Raw genomic sequence first — 18,836 nt, 5'->3', positions numbered from 1 at the left:
CAGCTCGAGCTCAACCTGAACAGCGCGAACGCGCGGCTAGCTGTGCTAAGTTAGCATAGCATGTGGTGACGTGGACTGTGACTCACGGAGTTAAAATGAACTTTTAGGTGGAGAGTAGATAGTAGTGTCGTGTGTTTGATTGGACCAGAGCGGGAAAAGAAGATTTTTATCTGGAAAAATAAATAAAAGGCATGGTCAACGAGGCAAGCTAACTAGCATTGTGGCTAACCGGAAATCAGACCAACAAGGTGGGTGGAGCTTAAAACAAAGTTTTTTTTTATTTATACTATCAATCTTTATTTATAAGGTTTCAGCGTTATCTCTTTACACTTTTTAAACATGTTTAAAATCCTTCACTGAGTGTGTTTATCTTTCATATTACATTAATAGTTACAATCATAAGAGTCATAAAGTGGAGAAAACAGAGGACTCACCTGGTGACGTCATTGTGGTAACTTCTCGTGTCACGTGATCAGTCACACCTGGGAAATATCTGCTCTGGTTTAGGGTCAGTACGACAGATAAAGTTGATTTAAAGGTGTCCATGTTCACGTCTGTACCTCCCTATAACACGCTGAGTCAGCAGATTTATAAACTCCAGCATTTGCTGCTCTGTGTGCCCTGAATTGCCCCCCGGGGACAAATAAAGTTTTTTGAATTGAATTGAATCCTTAAAATCTGTGGTGAGGTTCAGGACAGAAAAGTAAAGAGGTGAGACCAGCAGGCTAAAGGAGTCTGTTTCATCGGTCTACAGACTCTCATCCTGAGAGGATCGTTGTCTGATCGGATCCTTCTGAGCTGCTGTCTTCAGGCTGCGTGACTCATTATGTTCAAGTAAAGACCCTGCACCCTGATTGAATCCGAACACATCGATATCGTGACCCAAAGAATCAAAGTCAAATGGATTTGTGAGGTTGTGGAGAATACTCGATGTGAACAGAAGTTTCTTTCTTTGTGCTCCGCTCTGTTACAGGTTTCTGTAAAGCTGAACTATGGATGCTGACCAGAGAGCGACCCCTGAGCGAATCCTACTGGAACCATACAAGTACCTGTTGCAACTTCCAGGTGAGTTGTATTATTTCTCCACGTCGGTGAGGTGCAACAGGTGAAATGTTGACCACATGTTCACACCACAGATATTAGACTCAAGTGATGTTTAAAATGAGTACTGCAGTCTAAACTCTAATCATCACAGAGAGCTGTCTCCCCCCTCCTCTCACACAGCTCTGCATGTGGTGGACACTGTAGCTTCAGTGTTTAGCCAGCTCTGCATGTGGTGGACACTGTAGCTTCAGTGTTTAGCCAGCTCTGCATGTGGTGGACACTGTAGCTTCAGTGTTTATCCAGCTCTGCATGTGGTGGACACTGTAGCTTCAGTGTTTAGCCAGCTCTGCATGTGGTGGACACTGTAGCTTCAGTGTTTAGCCAGCTCTGCATGTGGTGGACACTGTAGCTTCAGTGTTTATCCAGCTCTGCATGTGGTGGACACTGTAGCTTCAGTGTTTAGCCAGCTCTGCATGTGGTGGACACTGTAGCTTCAGTGTTTAGCCAGCTCTGCATGTGGTGGACACTGTAGCTTCAGTGTTTATCCAGCTCTGCATGTGGTGGACACTGTAGCTTCAGTGTTTATCCAGCTCTGCATGTGGTGGACACTGTAGCTTCAGTGTTTAGCCAGCTCTGCATGTGGTGGACACTGTAGCTTCAGTGTTTAGCCAGCTCTGCATGTAGAGACACTGTAGCTTCAGTGTTTAGCCAGCTCTGCATGTGGTGGACACTGTAGCTTCAGTGTTTAGCCAGCTCTGCATGTAGAGACACTGTAGCTTCAGTGTTTAGCCAGCTCTGCATGTAGAGACACTGTAGCTTCAGTGTTTAGCCAGCTCTGCATGTGGTGGACACTGTAGCTTCAGTGTTTAGCCAGCTCTGCATGTGGTGGACACTGTAGCTTCAGTGTTTAGCCAGCTCTGCATGTGGTGGACACTGTAGCTTCAGTGTTTAGCCAGCTCTGCATGTGGTGGACACTGTAGCTTCAGTGTTTAGCCAGCTCTGCATGTGGTGGACACTGTAGCTTCAGTGTTTAGCCAGCTCTGCATGTGGTGGACACTGTAGCTTCAGTGTTTAGCCAGCTCTGCATGTGGTGGACACTGTAGCTTCAGTGTTTAGCCAACTCTGCATGTGGTGGACACTGTAGCTTCAGTGTTTAGCCAGCTCTGCATGTGGTGGACACTGTAGCTTCAGTGTTTAGCCAGCTCTGCATGTGGTGGACACTGTAGCTTCAGTGTTTAGCCAGCTCTGCATGGGTCTGTAAAGCTTTCTGCGTTCTAACCTCTCTCCATGTTTCATCTCCAACATTGATCCTAGTTTGAGCAGCTTTCTGCTGCTGGAGCTTATTAGAAACATGCAGAGGCTTTTTAGCTCGGGTACAATCACTTCTATCTGAAGCCGTTCCACTGCCCGCTTCCATCGCTGCAACACCTGTTCACCTGATAACTGCTCTCATATCTGGCAAACCCAGGTGTCCTCAGCCTGTTTGGACCACACGCTGTCTGTATAAAGACTGAAGGGTTTGTCTTCTCTCTTTCAGGGAAGCAGGTGAGGACAAAGCTATCCCAAGCTTTTAACCACTGGCTTAATGTTCCCGAGGACAAACTGCAGGTGAGGAGTTCATGTAAAGCTTCATACTGAAAGCTCTTTGTTCAGACAGGTGAAGTGGTGTTGTGCTCACTTGGAGTCGAGGCGTTGTTTTTCTCATTCCTAACTGAATGGACAGCTTGGCTGTGCAGCGACGAGCGATTATGAGTTAGAGCATCTGAAGTAGGATGTTGACTGTCACACTGCGTGATGGAGGCGAGTAGGACACTACTGAGCGTGTGCCAGGCTGAAGTTAAAATGAGTAAGTATTTGTTGTCTTTGTTGAACTGCTCCGACTCTCCTGATGGAAATGGTTACCTCTCTGCAATCGAACGGATCCTCTCTCTGCACAAACGATTAGCATGATTTCAGTCCCAGACGTCTCCACAGCATCCATCCATTAACGTCTGCTCAAGATGCCTAATCAGATTGCAGAGAGGCAGAGAGGCAGAGAGGCAGAGAGGCAGAGAGGCAGGTCTGCTGTAATCAGGAAATGGAGGATGTATTCATCTGCTGAGCAGGTCGTGAGTTGCGTCCAGTGATGAAGTTGTATAAACGAATCTACACGACTCGCTCAGCCCGCCAGGTCTCGTTAGCTTTTTGCTTTTCAACACGGTTAGCTCTGAATGTTTTATAAAACCTCTTTTAAACGGAGGACTCACTCCTGCAGCAGCGGTCCTCAGGCGGCGACTGCTTAGAGGTGCTCAAGTCGCCTGTCTGTGGCGTCATGTCAGCTCGCTCTGTGCGTGACACGTTTAAATCACAGCACGCCGCCTCTTATGTCTTTTTTATGATTTCCACATCGCACGTTGGATCCGTCAGGCTGCAGAAAGATTCATGTTTGATTCACACGCTTCACGTCTCTGATTGAGTGCTGCAGCTCGCTAAACCCCCGCTGAACCCTTCATGCAGACTCGTCATCGTTAGCACGCCGCTGCCGAGGAGTCGCCACCATGGAAACAACGTGCCTTCATACAGATGGAGGCGCTGACAGCAGTTCAAAGTCTCGTTCAAACACTGATGAATATTTGATCAAATCCTCCGTGCGTGCTTCTCGGCGAGCAGCACAGAACAGGTCGTGGCGGTTCGGGATATTCTCCGTGTTCACCATGCGACCTTTAAGCGACGGCTTCCTCCCGTTCTCTGTGGCGTGTAGAAAGGTCAACCTTTGTTTCTTCTACTTTGAACACGTTGGTCATGATCCTGGCGGCAGCCTCGGGCTCCCTGTATGTTGACCTCATCATGTCAGCGTCAGATCAACGTGTCTGTGTCGTGTTTGTACCCGTGTGACCAACATACACACGCCATCTGCTGCACGCCACCGTCTGCTGCTGTGGCACGCCACCGTCAAGTCTCTGTCTCTCATATTTCTGACTATCGATGTTTCAGGTGATCATCGAGGTGACGGAGATGCTGCACAACGCCAGCCTGCTCATCGACGACATCGAGGACAGCTCAAAGCTGCGGCGAGGCTTCCCCGTCGCTCACAGCATCTACGGCGTCCCCTCGGTCATCAACTCGGCCAACTACGTCTACTTCCTGGGTCTGGAGAAGGTGCTGACCCTGGAGCACCCCGAGGCCGTCCGGGTATTCACCCGTCAGCTGCTGGAGCTGCACCGCGGTCAGGGTCTGGACATCCACTGGAGGGACACCTACACCTGTCCCACGGAGCAGGAGTACAGGAACATGGTGCTGCAGAAAACAGGGGGGCTGTTCGGTCTGGCCGTGGGCCTCATGCACCTCTTCTCGGACTGGAAGCAGGACCTGAAACCGCTCCTGGACACTCTGGGCCTCTTCTTCCAGATCCGAGACGACTACGCCAACCTGAGCTCTCGAGAGTACAGCGAGAACAAGAGCTACTGTGAGGACCTGACCGAGGGGAAGTTCTCCTTCCCCACCATTCACGCCATCTGGTCACGCCCCGAGAGCACTCAGGTGCAGAACATCCTGAGGCAGCGCACGGAGAACATGGACATCAAACGCTACTGTGTGGACTACCTGGAGAAGGTGGGCTCGTTCGCCTACACCCGGCAGACTCTGCGGGACCTGGAGCTGGAGTCCTACCGCCTCATCAAGGGGTTCGGAGGAAACCCACAGCTGGAGAGTCTGATCAAACAGCTGAGTCACATGCACCATGAGGCCGAGGCGACGGCAGAGTCCAGCACTGAGCCGCCCGCCAGCCGGGACCAGTGACCTCCATCCACCCAGGTTTCAGTTCGTCCCACAAGGGACAGTCCTGCGTGGACCTGCAGGACTGTCCCTTTCACCGAGCAGCTGACGAACTGAACCTTTAAGGTCCGATCACCAAGGACGCTCTGGTTGGATCAGAGGTATCAGTCCTGTGTTTACCTGTGATCCCCCTGCAGGCCAACAGGTGAATTACACTGATAATTAAAAACACACACAGACTCAGGACGCTCGAGGACGCTCGTGTACCCGTGCCCAAACAAGCACGCGTGTTCCAACCATGACAGAGGATTAAAGGGTCGGGTCGGGTTCTGGCCCGGTACAGCTTGTAACCTGTGTGCGCCCTGAAAGAACAGCGCTCTGTCTGATCCCAGCACGCTGACGCTGAGACAGCTCGTCACGTGCTCGTCATCGTCACGTGCTCGTCACGTGCTCGTCACGTGCTCGTCACGTGCTCGTCACGTGCTCGTCATCGTCACGTGCTCGTCATCGTCACATGCTCGTCACGTGCTCGTCACGTGCTCGTCACGTGCTCGTCATCGTCACATGCTCGTCACGTGCTCGTCACGTGCTCGTCATCGTCACGTGCTCGTCATCGTCACGTGCCCTCCATGTTCACTCCACAGAAATGTATTTTTGAATGTTTGGTCACGGATGTGGACGGATTCTGTGGCGCCGAGTGAATGCTGCGTGTTTGAGATGTGGATCCATCATGAAGCCGGCGGCGTGCCGGTCCTGGAGATGACCTCATGGCGGCGTGCTGATGTAACACGCTTTATATGTAAAGTAGCTGAATCATCTGTTTGAACTGATTTAATAAAAACACTTAAAAACACGGCGTGTGAATCCAGATTATAATCTGAAACTGCAGCCAGAGGACGGGCTCGTCCAATCAGACCGCAGGATGGTGTAGAACAGGGTCATGTAGAACAGGGCCGTTTAGAACAGGGCCGTTTAGAACAGGCCCATGTAGAACAGGCCCATGTAGAAGAGGCCCGTGTAGAACAGGGTCATGTAGAACAGGGTCATGTAGAACAGGGTCACGTAGAACAGGGTCATGTAGAACAGGGTCACGTAGAACAGGCTCATGTAGAACAGGGTCATGTAGAACAGGCCCGTGTAGAACAGGGTCATGTAGAACAGGGTCATGTAGAACAGGGTCACGTAGAACAGGCTCATGTAGAACAGGCCCATGTAGAACAGGGTCATGTAGAACAGGGTCATGTAGAACAGGCCCATGTAGAACAGGGTCATGTAGAACAGGCCCATGTAGAACAGGGTCATGTAGAACAGGCCCATGTAGAACAGGGTCATGTAGAACAGGCCCATGTAGAACAGGGTTATGTAGAACAGGCCCATGTAGAACAGGGTCATGTAGAGCAGGGTCATGTAGAACAGGCCCATATAGAACAGGGTCATGTGGAAGAGGCCCATGTAGAACAGGGTCATGTAGAACAGGCCCATGTAGAACAGGGTCATGTAGAACAGGCCCATGTAGAACAGGGTCATGTAGAAGAGGCCCATGTAGAACAGGGTCATGTAGAACAGGCCCATGTAGAACAGGGTCATGTAGAACAGGCCCATGTAGAACAGGGTCATGTAGAAGAGGCCCATGTAGAACAGGGTCATGTAGAACAGGCCCATGTAGAACAGGGTCATGTAGAACAGGCCCATGTAGAACAGGGTCATGTAGAACAGGCCCATGTAGAACAGGGTCATGTAGAACAGGCCCATATAGAACAGGGTCATGTAGAACAGGCCCATGTAGAACAGGGTCATGTAGAACAGGGTCATGTAGAACAGGCCCATGTAGAACAGGGTCACGTAGAACAGGGTCATGTAGAACAGGCCCATGTAGAACAGGGTCATGTAGAACAGGGTCATGTAGAACAGGGCCGTTTAGAACAGGGTCATGTAGAACAGGGTCATGTAGAACAGGCCCATATAGAACAGGGTAATGTAGAAGAGGCCCATATAGAACAGGGTCATGTAGAACAGGCCCATGTAGAACAGGCCCATATAGAACAGGGTCATGTAGAACAGGCCCATGTAGAACAGGGTCATGTAGAACAGGCCCATATAGAACAGGGTCATGTAGAACAGGCCCATATAGAACAGGGTAATGTAGAAGAGGCCCATATAGAACAGGGTCATGTAGAACAGGCCCATGTAGAACAGGCCCATATAGAGCAGGGTCATGTAGAACAGGGTCATGTAGAACAGGCCCATGTAGAACAGGGTCATGTAGAACAGGGTCATGTAGAACAGGGTCATGTAGAAGAGGCCCACGTAGAACAGGGTCATGTAGAACAGGGTCATGTAGAACAGGGTCATGTAGAAGAGGCCCATGTAGAACAGGCTCATGTAGAACAGGGTCATGTAGAACAGGGTCATGTAGAACAGGCCCATGTAGAACAGGGTCATGTAGAACAGGGTCATGTAGAACAGGGTCATGTAGAACAGGGTCATGTAGAACAGGGTCATGTAGAAGAGGCCCATATAGAACAGGCCCATGTAGAACAGGCCCATGTAGAACAGGGTCATGTAGAACAGGGTCATGTAGAACAGGCCCATATAGAACAGGGTCATGTAGAACAGGCCCATGTAGAACAGGGTCATGTAGAACAGGGTCATGTAGAAGAGGCCCATGTAGAACAGGGTCATGTAGAAGAGGCCCATGTAGAAGAGGCCCATGTAGAAGAGGCCCATGTAGAACAGGGTCATGTAGAACAGGGTCATGTAGAAGAGGCCCATGTAGAACAGGCCCATGTAGAACAGGGTCATGTAGAACAGGGTCATGTAGAAGAGGCCCATGTAGAACAGGGTCATGTAGAACAGGGTCATGTAGAACAGGGTCATGTAGAACAGGCCCATGTAGAACAGGGTCATGTAGAAGAGGCCCATGTAGAACAGGCCCATGTAGAACAGGGTCATGTAGAAGAGGCCCATGTAGAACAGGGTCATGTAGAACAGGGTCATGTAGAACAGGCCCATGTAGAAGAGGCCCATGTAGAACAGGGTCATGTAGAAGAGGCCCATGTAGAACAGGGTCATGTAGAAGAGGCCCATGTAGAACAGGCCCATATAGAACAGGGTAATGTAGAACAGGCCCATGTAGAACAGGGTCATGTAGAAGAGGCCCATGTAGAACAGGGTCATGTAGAACAGGGTCATGTAGAAGAGGCCCATGTAGAACAGGCCCATGTAGAACAGGGTCATGTAGAACAGGGTCATGTAGAAGAGGCCCATGTAGAACAGGGTCATGTAGAACAGGCCCATGTAGAACAGGCCCATGTAGAACAGGGTCATGTAGAAGAGGCCCATATAGAACAGGCCCATGTAGAAGAGGCCCACGTAGAACAGGCCCATATAGAACAGGGTCATGTAGAACAGGCCCATATAGAACAGGGTCATGTAGAACAGGCCCATATAGAACAGGGTCATGTAGAAGAGGCCCATATAGAACAGGGTCATGTAGAAGAGGCCCATGTAGACGAGGCCCATATAGAACAGGCCCATATAGAACAGGGTCATGTAGAACAGGGTCATGTAGAACAGGCCCATGTAGAACAGGGTCACGTAGAACAGGGTCACGTAGAACAGGGTCATGTAGAACAGGCCCATGTAGAACAGGGTCACGTAGAACAGGGTCACGTAGAACAGGGTCATGTAGAACAGGGTCATGTAGAACAGGCCCATGTAGAACAGGGTCACGTAGAACAGGGTCACGTAGAACAGGGTCATGTAGAACAGGCCTCTGACAGCAGCGATTCACTTCATGGTTTCATTTTGAATTACAGCTTCTCTCAACACAACGTGAAGTTCTCAGAGAGGCCGAGGCTCGGCCCAGCTCAGCCCGGCTCGGCCCGGCTCGGCCCGGCTCGGCCCGGCTCAGCCCGGCTCGGCCCGGCTCGGCCCGGCTCGGCTTCCAAGCAGCAAAACGTGATGCGAATGTGTCTGATTTGATCCACAGCAGAGACGGATGAAGTGGCTTCGGTGGAGCCGTCTTAAGTCCATCACAATAATCAGAGCTGCTCACGTTTGATTTTCTCCACCCACACGCTCCGAGTTCAGTTTGAGAGCAAAACAAAAAGCTTTAGTGTTCGTCTGACTCCTCCTCCCTCAGCTGTCTGACTCCTCCTCCCTCAGCTGTCTGACTCCTCCTCCCTCAGCTGTCTGACTCTTCCTCCCTGAGCTGTCTGACTCCTCCTCCCTCAGCTGTCTGACTCCTCCTCCCTCAGCTGTCTGACTCCTCCTCCCTGAGCTGTCTGACTCCTCCTCCCTCAGCTGTCTGACTCCTCCTCCCTCAGCTGTCTGACTCCTCCTCCCTCAGCTGTCTGACTCCTCCTCCCTCAGCTGTCTGACTCTTCCTCCCTGAGCTGTCTGACTCCTCCTCCCTCAGCTGTCTGACTCCTCCTCCCTCAGCTGTCTGACTCCTCCTCCCTGAGCTGTCTGTCTCATCCTCACTGAGCTGTCTGACTCCTCCTCCCTCAGCTGTCTGACTCCTCCTCCCTCAGCTGTCTGACTCTTCCTCCCTGAGCTGTCTGACTCCTCCTCCCTCAGCTGTCTGACTCCTCCTCCCTCAGCTGTCTGACTCCTCCTCCCTGAGCTGTCTGACTCCTCCTCCCTCAGCTGTCTGACTCCTCCTCCCTCAGCTGTCTGACTCCTCCTCCCTCAGCTGTCTGACTCCTCCTCCCTCAGCTGTCTGACTCTTCCTCCCTGAGCTGTCTGACTCCTCCTCCCTCAGCTGTCTGACTCCTCCTCCCTCAGCTGTCTGACTCCTCCTCCCTGAGCTGTCTGTCTCATCCTCACTGGGCTGTCTGACTCCTCCTCACTGAGCTGTCTGTCTCATCCTCCCTGAGCTGTCTGACTCCTCCTCCCTGAGCTGTCTGACTCCTCCTCCCTGAGCTGTCTGACTCCTCCTCCCTGAGCTGTCTGACTCCTCCTCCCTGAGCTGTCTGACTCCTCCTCCCTCAGCTGTCTGACTCCTCCTCCCTCAGCTGTCTGACTCCTCCTCCCTCAGCTGTCTGACTCCTCCTCCCTCAGCTGTCTGACTCCTCCTCCCTGAGCTGTCTGACTCCTCCTCCCTCAGCTGTCTGTCTCATCCTCACTGAGTTGTGCACGACCCGCCCGGACTGCTTGGTGGCGCTACAGCAGATGATTCATAAAAACACTTCAGGATGGAGACAGAAGTGCAGAGCTTCACCTGATTCCAGTTTCTCCGTTTCTTAATGACTAATAATCTGCTGTCACTTCTGCAGGGCGACGAGTTTCTTTCACTTTGTGCGTTTGTGTAACGATGTGCAGCGTGTCGAGCAAAGCCTCCTCTGATAGGCTCGTCTAAAGACGCTCAGCTGGGACGCTGCTGCATCAGCGGAGGAGACGAGGCCTCATTAGGCCGTCGAATATCATCCTGTGAATCAGAGCCCGTCACAAATGACTAGCATGAACTAATAATTTCCTCCTCTTGTTGGGAAGGATGGGGGGGAATCACGAGGCGTTCCAGTGATGCTCATGGACGCCAGTCAGCTGACTGAACTCCTCGCTCTCACACCTTCCACACCAGCGGGAGGTTTTCAGTTCATTCACCAAGTTCTGGATGTTTCTTCAGGGCAGAAAAATGAGGCGTAGAGCGTCTACACATGATTGTAATAGAAGTCTTAGTGATGGTCGGCGCGGCGTTCCCAGGCTGCCTGGACGTCAGTCATTCCGCTTCTTCAGTGTTCGTAAACAGAGAAGAAGAAGGGTGACGCGCCGGCGCCCTGTGAGACCTCAGGATTTAACATCTTTGACGTGTTTGGATAACATGCAGGAGGAAGCCGTCGACGCGTTGCTCCTGTGTTCAGCGTGACGCAACGAGCTCGTTGTCCGTGTTGTTCTGACTCGCTGATGTTCGTCACTTTGGAAAAAGGCGTTTCTGTGAGGTCATCTTCTGACACGCCGCAGACGCAGGAAAAGAGAGAGACGGATGTCATGAGTCTGAAGTTTTTTTTATTAGCTGTGAAGACACACACACACACACACACACACACACACACACACACACACACACACACACACACACACACACACACACACACACACACACACACACACACACACACACACACACACACACACACACACACACACACACACACACACACACACACACACACACACACACACACACACACACACACACACACACACACACACACAGCAGTGAGTGTCCTCGTGTCTCGTCCTCTGAACACGTGAGGTCGTGGCAATGAGACGCTAAATGTGGCGTGACACTCGGGATGCTTTGAGTTTATGTTCAGTTAAAAACCTGCTAACAAAGTCTGATCACTGAACACACACGGATAAAAGTCGGCATGGCGTTCTCCCCACAGCGCCCCCTGCTGACAGATTCAGGGACAGCCACAGGGGTCCCCGCAGTCCAGCCTCCGGCCCCACAGGCTGTGCAGCTCCTGGGCCGTGTGTTGGGGGGACGACAGCATGTCCAGGTAACACTCCTTCTCACAGAGCCAGGCTGCATCCTGCACACAAACACACACACACACTGATGACCTCATCAAACACATGAAGGAGACGCCTGATTGGTCACATGGTCACATGTTATAAACATGAAGGAGACGCCTGATTGGTCACATGTTATAAACATGAAAGAGACGCCTGATTGGTCACATGTTATAAACATGAAAGAGACGCCTGATTGGTCATGTTATAAACATGAAAGAGACGCCTGATTGGTCATGTTATAAACATGAAGGAGACGCCTGATTGGTCATATGTTATAAACATGAAAGAGACGCCTGATTGGTCACATGTTATAAACATGAAAGAGACGCCTGATTGGTCATGTTATAAACATGAAGGAGACGCCTGATTGGTCATATGTTATAAACATGAAGGAGACGCCTGATTGGTCATGTTACAAACATGAAGGAGACGCCTGATTGGTCATGTTATAAACATGAAGGAGACGCCTGATTGGTCATGTTATAAACATGAAAGAGACGCCTGATTGGTCACATGTTACAAACATGAAGGAGACGCCTGATTGGTCATGTTATAAACATGAAAGAGACGCCTGATTGGTCACATGTTACAAACATGAAGGAGACGCCTGATTGGTCATGTTATAAACATGAAGGAGACGCCTGATTGGTCATGTTATAAACATGAAGGAGACGCCTGATTGGTCATGTTATAAACATGAAAGAGACGCCTGATTGGTCACATGTTACAAACATGAAGGAGACGCCTGATTGGTCATGTTATAAACATGAAGGAGACGCCTGATTGGTCATGTTATAAACATGAAAGAGACGCCTGATTGGTCACATGTTACAAACATGAAGGAGACGCCTGATTGGTCATGTTATAAACATGAAAGAGACGCCTGATTGGTCACATGTTATAAACATGAAGGAGACGCCTGATTGGTCATGTTATAAACATGAAGGAGACGCCTGATTGGTCACATGTTATAAACATGAAGGAGACGCCTGATTGGTCACATGTTATAAACATGAAGGCGACGCCTGATTGGTCACATGGTCACATGTTACAAACATGAAAGAGACGCCTGATTGGTCACATGTTACAAACATGAAAGAGACGCCTGATTGGTCATGTTATAAACATGAAGGAGACGCCTGATTGGTCACATGTTACAAACATGAAAGAGACGCCTGATTGGTCATGTTATAAACATGAAAGAGACGCCTGATTGGTCATGTTATAAACATGAAAGAGACGCCTGATTGGTCATGTTATAAACATGAAGGAGACGCCTGATTGGTCATGTTATAAACATGAAGGAGACGCCTGATTGGTCACATGTTATAAACATGAAGGAGACGCCTGATTGGTCACATGTTATAAACATGAAGGAGACGCCTGATTGGTCATGTTATAAACATGAAAGAGACGCCTGATTGGTCATGTTATACACATGAAGGAGACGCCTGATTGGTCATGTTATAAACATGAAGGAGACGCCTGATTGGTCACATGTTATAAACATGAAGGAGACGCCTGATTGGTCATGTTATAAACATGAAAGAGACGCCTGATTGGTCATGTTATAAACATGAAAGAGACGCCTGATTGGTCATGTTATAAACATGAAGGAGACGCCTGATTGGTCACATGTTATAAACATGAAGGAGACGCCTGATTGGTCATGTTATAAACATGAAGGAGACGCCTGATTGGTCATATGTTACAAACATGAAGGAGACGCCTGATTGGTCACATGTTATAAACATGAAAGAGACACCTGATTGGTCATGTTATAAACATGAAGGAGACGCCTGATTGGTCATGTTATAAACATGAAGGAGACGCCTGATTGGTCACATGTTATAAACATGAAGGAGACGCCTGATTGGTCATGTTATAAACATGAAGGAGACGCCTGATTGGTCATGTTATAAACATGAAGGAGACGCCTGATTGGTCATGTTATAAACATGAAGGAGACGCCTGATTGGTCATGTTATAAACATGAAGGAGACGCCTGATTGGTCACATGTTATAAACATGAAAGAGACACCTGATTGGTCATGTTATAAACATGAAAGAGACGCCTGATTGGTCATGTTATAAACATGAAGGAGACGCCTGATTGGTCATGTTATAAACATGAAGGAGACGCCTGATTGGTCACATGTTATAAACATGAAGGAGACGCCTGATTGGTCATGTTATAAACATGAAAGAGACGCCTGATTGGTCACATGTTATAAACATGAAGGAGACGCCTGATTGGTCACATGTTATAAACATGAAGGAGACGCCTGATTGGTCATGTTATAAACATGAAGGAGACGCCTGATTGGTCACATGTTATAAACATGAAAGAGACGCCTGATTGGTCATGTTATAAACATGAAGGCGACGCCTGATTGGTCACATGTTACAAACATGAAGGAGACGCCTGATTGGTCACATGTTACAAACATGAAGGAGGCGCCTGATTGGTCACATGTTACAAATATGAAGGAGACGCCTGATTGGTCACATGTTATAAACATGAAAGAGACACCTGATTGGTCATGTTATAAACATGAAAGAGACGCCTGATTGGTCATGTTATAAACATGAAGGAGACGCCTGATTGGTCATGTTATAAACATGAAGGAGACGCCTGATTGGTCATGTTATAAACATGAAAGAGACGCCTGATTGGTCACATGTTATAAACATGAAGGAGACGCCTGATTGGTCACATGTTATAAACATGAAGGAGACGCCTGATTGGTCATGTTATAAACATGAAGGAGACGCCTGATTGGTCATGTTATAAACATGAAGGAGACGCCTGATTGGTCACATGTTATAAACATGAAGGAGACGCCTGATTGGTCACATGTTATAAACATGAAGGAGACGCCTGATTGGTCATGTTATAAACATGAAGGAGACGCCTGATTGGTCACATGTTATAAACATGAAAGAGACGCCTGATTGGTCATGTTATAAACATGAAGGAGACGCCTGATTGGTCACATGTTACAAACATGAAGGAGACGCCTGATTGGTCACATGTTACAAATATGAAGGAGACGCCTGATTGGTCATATGTTATAAACATGAAGGAGACGCCTGATTGGTCACATGTTATAAACATGAAAGAGACGCCTGATTGGTCATGTTATAAACATGAAGGCGACGCCTGATTGGTCACGTTACAAACATGAAGGAGACGCCTGATTGGTCACATGTTACAAACATGAAGGAGACGCCTGATTGGTCACATGTTACAAACATGAAGGAGACGCCTGATTGGTCATGTTATAAACATGAAGGCGACGCCTGATTGGTCATATGTTACAAACATGAAGGCGACGCCTGATTGGTCACGTTATAAACATGAAGGAGACGCCTGATTGGTCATGTTATAAACATGAAGGCGACGCCTGATTGGTCACATGTTATAAACATGAAGGAGACGCCTGATTGGTCACATGTTACAAACATGAAGGAGACGCCTGATTGGTCATGTTATAAACATGAAGGCGACGCCTGATTGGTCATATGTTACAAACATGAAGGCGACGCCTGATTGGTCATATGTTACAAATATGAAGGAGACGCCTGATTGGTCATGTTATAAACATGAAGGCGACGCCTGATTGGTCATATGTTACAAACATGAAGGCGACGCCTGATTGGTCACATGTTATAAACATGAAGGAGACGCCTGATTGGTCATGTTATAAACATGAAGGCGACGCCTGATTGGTCATATGTTACAAATATGAAGGCGACGCCTGATTGGTCATGTTATAAACATGAAGGCGACGCCTGATTGGTCATGTTATAAACATGAAGGCGACGCCTGATTGGTCATATGTTACAAACATGAAGGCGACGCCTGATTGGTCACATGTTATAAACATGAAGGAGACGCCTGATTGGTCATGTTATAAACATGAAGGCGACGCCTGATTGGTCATATGTTACAAATATGAAGGCGACGCCTGATTGGTCATGTTATAAATATGAAGGCGACGCCTGATTGGTCACATGTTACAAACATGAAGGCGACGCCTGATTGGTCATATGTTATAAACATGAAGGCGACGCCTGATTGGTCATATGTTATAAACATGAAGGCGACGCTGGGGACCGGAGAGCGCGATTGGACGCTTCAGAGTGGTTGTTTTTTTTACCTGATATTTCTGCGGTCCTACAGCTGCCATCCAGATCCCCATGCTGACGTCTTCTCCCTGTGAGGCACATCGAGACGTCACTTTCTATTCATCAGCCTTCACCTCCAGGCCCCTCCTCTCAGGTACCCTACCTGGTACGCCTTCAGTTTATCTGCGTTTCTGGCAAGCCACTGGACCAGGTCTCGAGAGATCACGTAGCCGGAACCGCAGGCGAATGCCGGGTACGCCGGACTCGGGTACTCCAGCTCCTGCCACTTCCCGATGCGATCGACGGCCCAGCTCTGCCTGAAACTGGGACACAAGCATCACCATCATCATAGAGCGTCCGACACACACATTTAACCCTCGACATCCCAGAACACACACCACCTTAAATCTTCTCTTAAGCATAAGAGTCCAAACTGTCACTTTGAGATGTCACCAATAAGCTAAACCAGGAACCATCAGGCTCTGTGAGTCTCTCCGCTGTCTGTGGAGCAGAAGGCTCCTCGCCCTTATTGTCACGCTTCGGGACGACCTCGGTATCTCAGGTTTTTATAAACACGGAGTGTATCAGTACAATCCCAAATGTTCTGTTTTCATCTCTCGGGTATTCTTAAAGATCGTCTATGACTCCAAGCTGTACTCACTTCCCCCACCAGAAGTTTCTGCGTTTGAGACCTTTGTGGTCGATCTTCATTAATACAGAGTCCACGTCGATATAACAATCATCGTCCGTCTTCAGCAGCAGGTTAAAGTCGGCGTTCCCCACAGACCTGCGAGAGAAGACATGGTTTTACGACTCTCAGCTCGCCATGACCGAGAAACTCAAACCTGACACACTTTCATTCCAGCTCGCTAATGTCCTCAGAGGAACGAGGTTATTTGGAGCGCCATGAGCACTCGGCGTACCATTTATAGAACTGAAGCAGTTTGGTGGGCACGTTCCTGTAGGTGTCGACCACATCTACAAACACCATGTCACCGTGCCGCAGGCTCTCCTCCTGCAGGGCGGTGTCCTCCTGCTTCAGCCTGGAGGCGTGCTGCTCCATACGGCCCGGGCGGCCCCGCAGGAGCCCCAACAACCCGTCTTCATCTGACCCCGGCGGTAAAGAGAGGCGACATGAGGGGAAAAAGAAATACACAATAACAAGTCATTACTCTCACCATGACGCGTCATTACTCTCACGATGACGCGTCACTACTCTCACGATGACACGTCACTACTCTCACCATGACGCGTCATTACTCTCACAATGACGCGTCATTACTCTCACGATGACGCGTCACTACTCTCACGATGACGCGTCACTACTCTCACGATGACGCGTCACTACTCTCACGATGACGCGTCACTACTCTCACGATGACGCGTCACTACTCTCACCATGACACGTCACTACTCTCACGATGATGCGTCACTACTCTCACGATGACGCGTCACTACTCTCACGATGACGCGTCACTACTCTCACGATGACCCGTCATTACTCTCACGATGACGCGTCATTACTCTCACGATGACGCGTCACTACTCTCACGATGACCCGTCATTACTCTCACGATGACACGTCACTACTCTCACGATGACGCGTCACTACTCTCACGATGACCCGTCATTACTCTCACGATGACGCGTCACTACTCTCACGATGACGCGTCACTACTCTCACGATGACGCGTCACTACTCTCACGATGACCCGTCATTACTCTCACGATGACGCGTCACTACTCTCACGATGACGCGTCATTACTCTCACGATGACGCGTCACTACTCTCACGATGACCCGTCATTACTCTCACGATGACGCGTCACTACTCCCACGATGACCCGTCATTACTCTCACGATGACGCGTCACTACTCTCACGATGATGCGTCACTACTCTCACGATGATGCGTCACTACTCTCACGATGATGCGTCACTACTCTCACGATGATGCGTCACTACTCTCACGATGACGCGTCATTACTCTCATGATGACGCGTCACTACTCTCACGATGATGCGTCACTACTCTCACGATGACGCGTCATTACTCTCATGATGACGCGTCATTACTCTCACGATGATGCGTCACTACTCTCACGATGATGCGTCACTACTCTCACGATGATGCGTCACTACTCTCACGATGACCCGTCACTACTCTCATGATGACGCGTCACTACTCTCACGATGACGCGTCACTACTCTCACGATGACGCGTCACTACTCTCACGATGACGCGTCACTACTCTCACGATGATGCGTCACTACTCTCACGATGACGCGTCACTACTCTCACGATGACGCGTCACTACTCTCACGATGACGCGTCACTACTCCCACGATGACCCGTCACTACTCTCACGATGATGCGTCACTACTCTCACGATGACGCGTCACTACTCTCACGATGACGCGTCACTACTCTCACGATGACGCGTCACTACTCTCACGATGACGCGTCACTACTCTCACGATGACGCATCACTACTCTCACGATGATGCATCACTACTCTCACGATGACGCGTCACTACTCTCACGATGACGCATCACTACTCTCACGATGACGCATCACTACTCTCACGATGACGCGTCACTACTCTCACGATGACGCGTCACTACTCTCACGATGACGCATCACTACTCTCACGATGACGCGTCACTACTCTCACGATGACGCGTCACTACTCTCACGATGACGCGTCACTACTCTCACGATGACGCGTCACTACTCTCACGATGACGCGTCACTACTCTCACGATGACGCGTCACTACTCTCACGATGACCCGTCACTACTCTCACGATGATGACATTTCTATTTAGCACATACGAGAGGCCGCCGAGTGCTCACAGCATTTGACCCTTACTGAAGAGTTCAAACGGATACAAAGAGGCGGGACCTTGTTTCACCTGGAGGACGAGTCTCAGTGATCGTCTGAGACAATCTGTGACTCACCGTAGACGCTGAAGGTGAATCCTCCGGCCAGACCAGGGAAGCCCAGCGCGCTTCGATGAGGCAATAAACCCTCTGCGATCTGAAATCCAACGACACACCGCAGACTTCAACTTCTGCTTCCACTCAGAGACGTCACAGAGAATTCTATTCATTTCTGACAGCAGCGACGTACCGAGGAGATCTTCAGGACGCCTCCTCCGTCATTCAGCTGCACAGACTCAGGTGAGTTCAGTGTGGTGAGACCTGCAGAGTCCAGATTCTCCCAGACCAAGGTCCCTTCAAAACCCTGCAGGAAAAAAACCAGAGGTTAAATATGTGCACATGGACACTGACTCTCCAGCGGCTCCTTGGCATCCAGAGGCGACGGCTGCGTGTACGCATCATCACATCCACGCCGTTCAGTGTGGCAGCAACAAACCTACGAGC

The 18,836-nt window shown here is 49.5% G+C and overlaps 2 protein-coding genes across 2 annotated transcripts in view; one reads left to right on the top strand and one right to left on the bottom strand.

Moving 5' to 3' along the window:
• Positions 1-114: 114 nt before the first annotated feature.
• Positions 115-4,883, top strand: ggps1 (geranylgeranyl diphosphate synthase 1). The gene is made up of 4 exons (XM_079362134.1): positions 115-248; positions 974-1,065; positions 2,582-2,652; positions 4,018-4,883. The coding sequence occupies exons 2-4, from the start codon at positions 993-995 to the stop codon at positions 4,819-4,821; spliced, it is 948 nt and encodes a 315-aa protein (XP_079218260.1). The 5' UTR covers positions 115-248; positions 974-992; the 3' UTR covers positions 4,822-4,883.
• A 5,906-nt stretch (positions 4,884-10,789) lies between these two features.
• Positions 10,790-18,836, bottom strand: part of b3galnt2 (beta-1,3-N-acetylgalactosaminyltransferase 2) — a 13,481-nt gene continuing 5,434 nt past the window's right edge. Inside the window, exons 6-12 of the mRNA XM_079362133.1 lie at positions 18,583-18,696; positions 18,411-18,489; positions 16,374-16,557; positions 16,112-16,237; positions 15,614-15,773; positions 15,483-15,539; positions 10,790-11,336 (exon numbers count right to left, since the gene is read on the bottom strand). Coding sequence (XP_079218259.1) covers positions 11,208-11,336; positions 15,483-15,539; positions 15,614-15,773; positions 16,112-16,237; positions 16,374-16,557; positions 18,411-18,489; positions 18,583-18,696 — 849 coding nt within the window. The 3' untranslated portion in view covers positions 10,790-11,207. The remainder of the gene's footprint in view (positions 11,337-15,482; positions 15,540-15,613; positions 15,774-16,111; positions 16,238-16,373; positions 16,558-18,410; positions 18,490-18,582; positions 18,697-18,836) is intronic.

This window comes from Symphodus melops (assembly GCF_947650265.1).
Source record: "Symphodus melops genome assembly, chromosome: 15".
In the NCBI taxonomy this organism is placed as follows: domain Eukaryota; kingdom Metazoa; phylum Chordata; class Actinopteri; order Labriformes; family Labridae; genus Symphodus; species Symphodus melops.
This window is presented reverse-complemented; position numbering and strand designations above follow the sequence as displayed.

Excerpts from the sequence above, each read along its gene's own strand:
- ggps1 (XM_079362134.1), top strand. The coding sequence starts at position 993 with ATGGATGCTGACCAGAGAGCGACCCCTGAGCGAATCCTACTGGAACCA. Across the intron at positions 1,066-2,581 it reads GTACCTGTTGCAACTTCCAG|GGAAGCAGGTGAGGACAAAG; the intron begins GTGAGTTGTATT and ends TCTCTCTTTCAG. Across the intron at positions 2,653-4,017 it reads TTCCCGAGGACAAACTGCAG|GTGATCATCGAGGTGACGGA; the intron begins GTGAGGAGTTCA and ends TCGATGTTTCAG.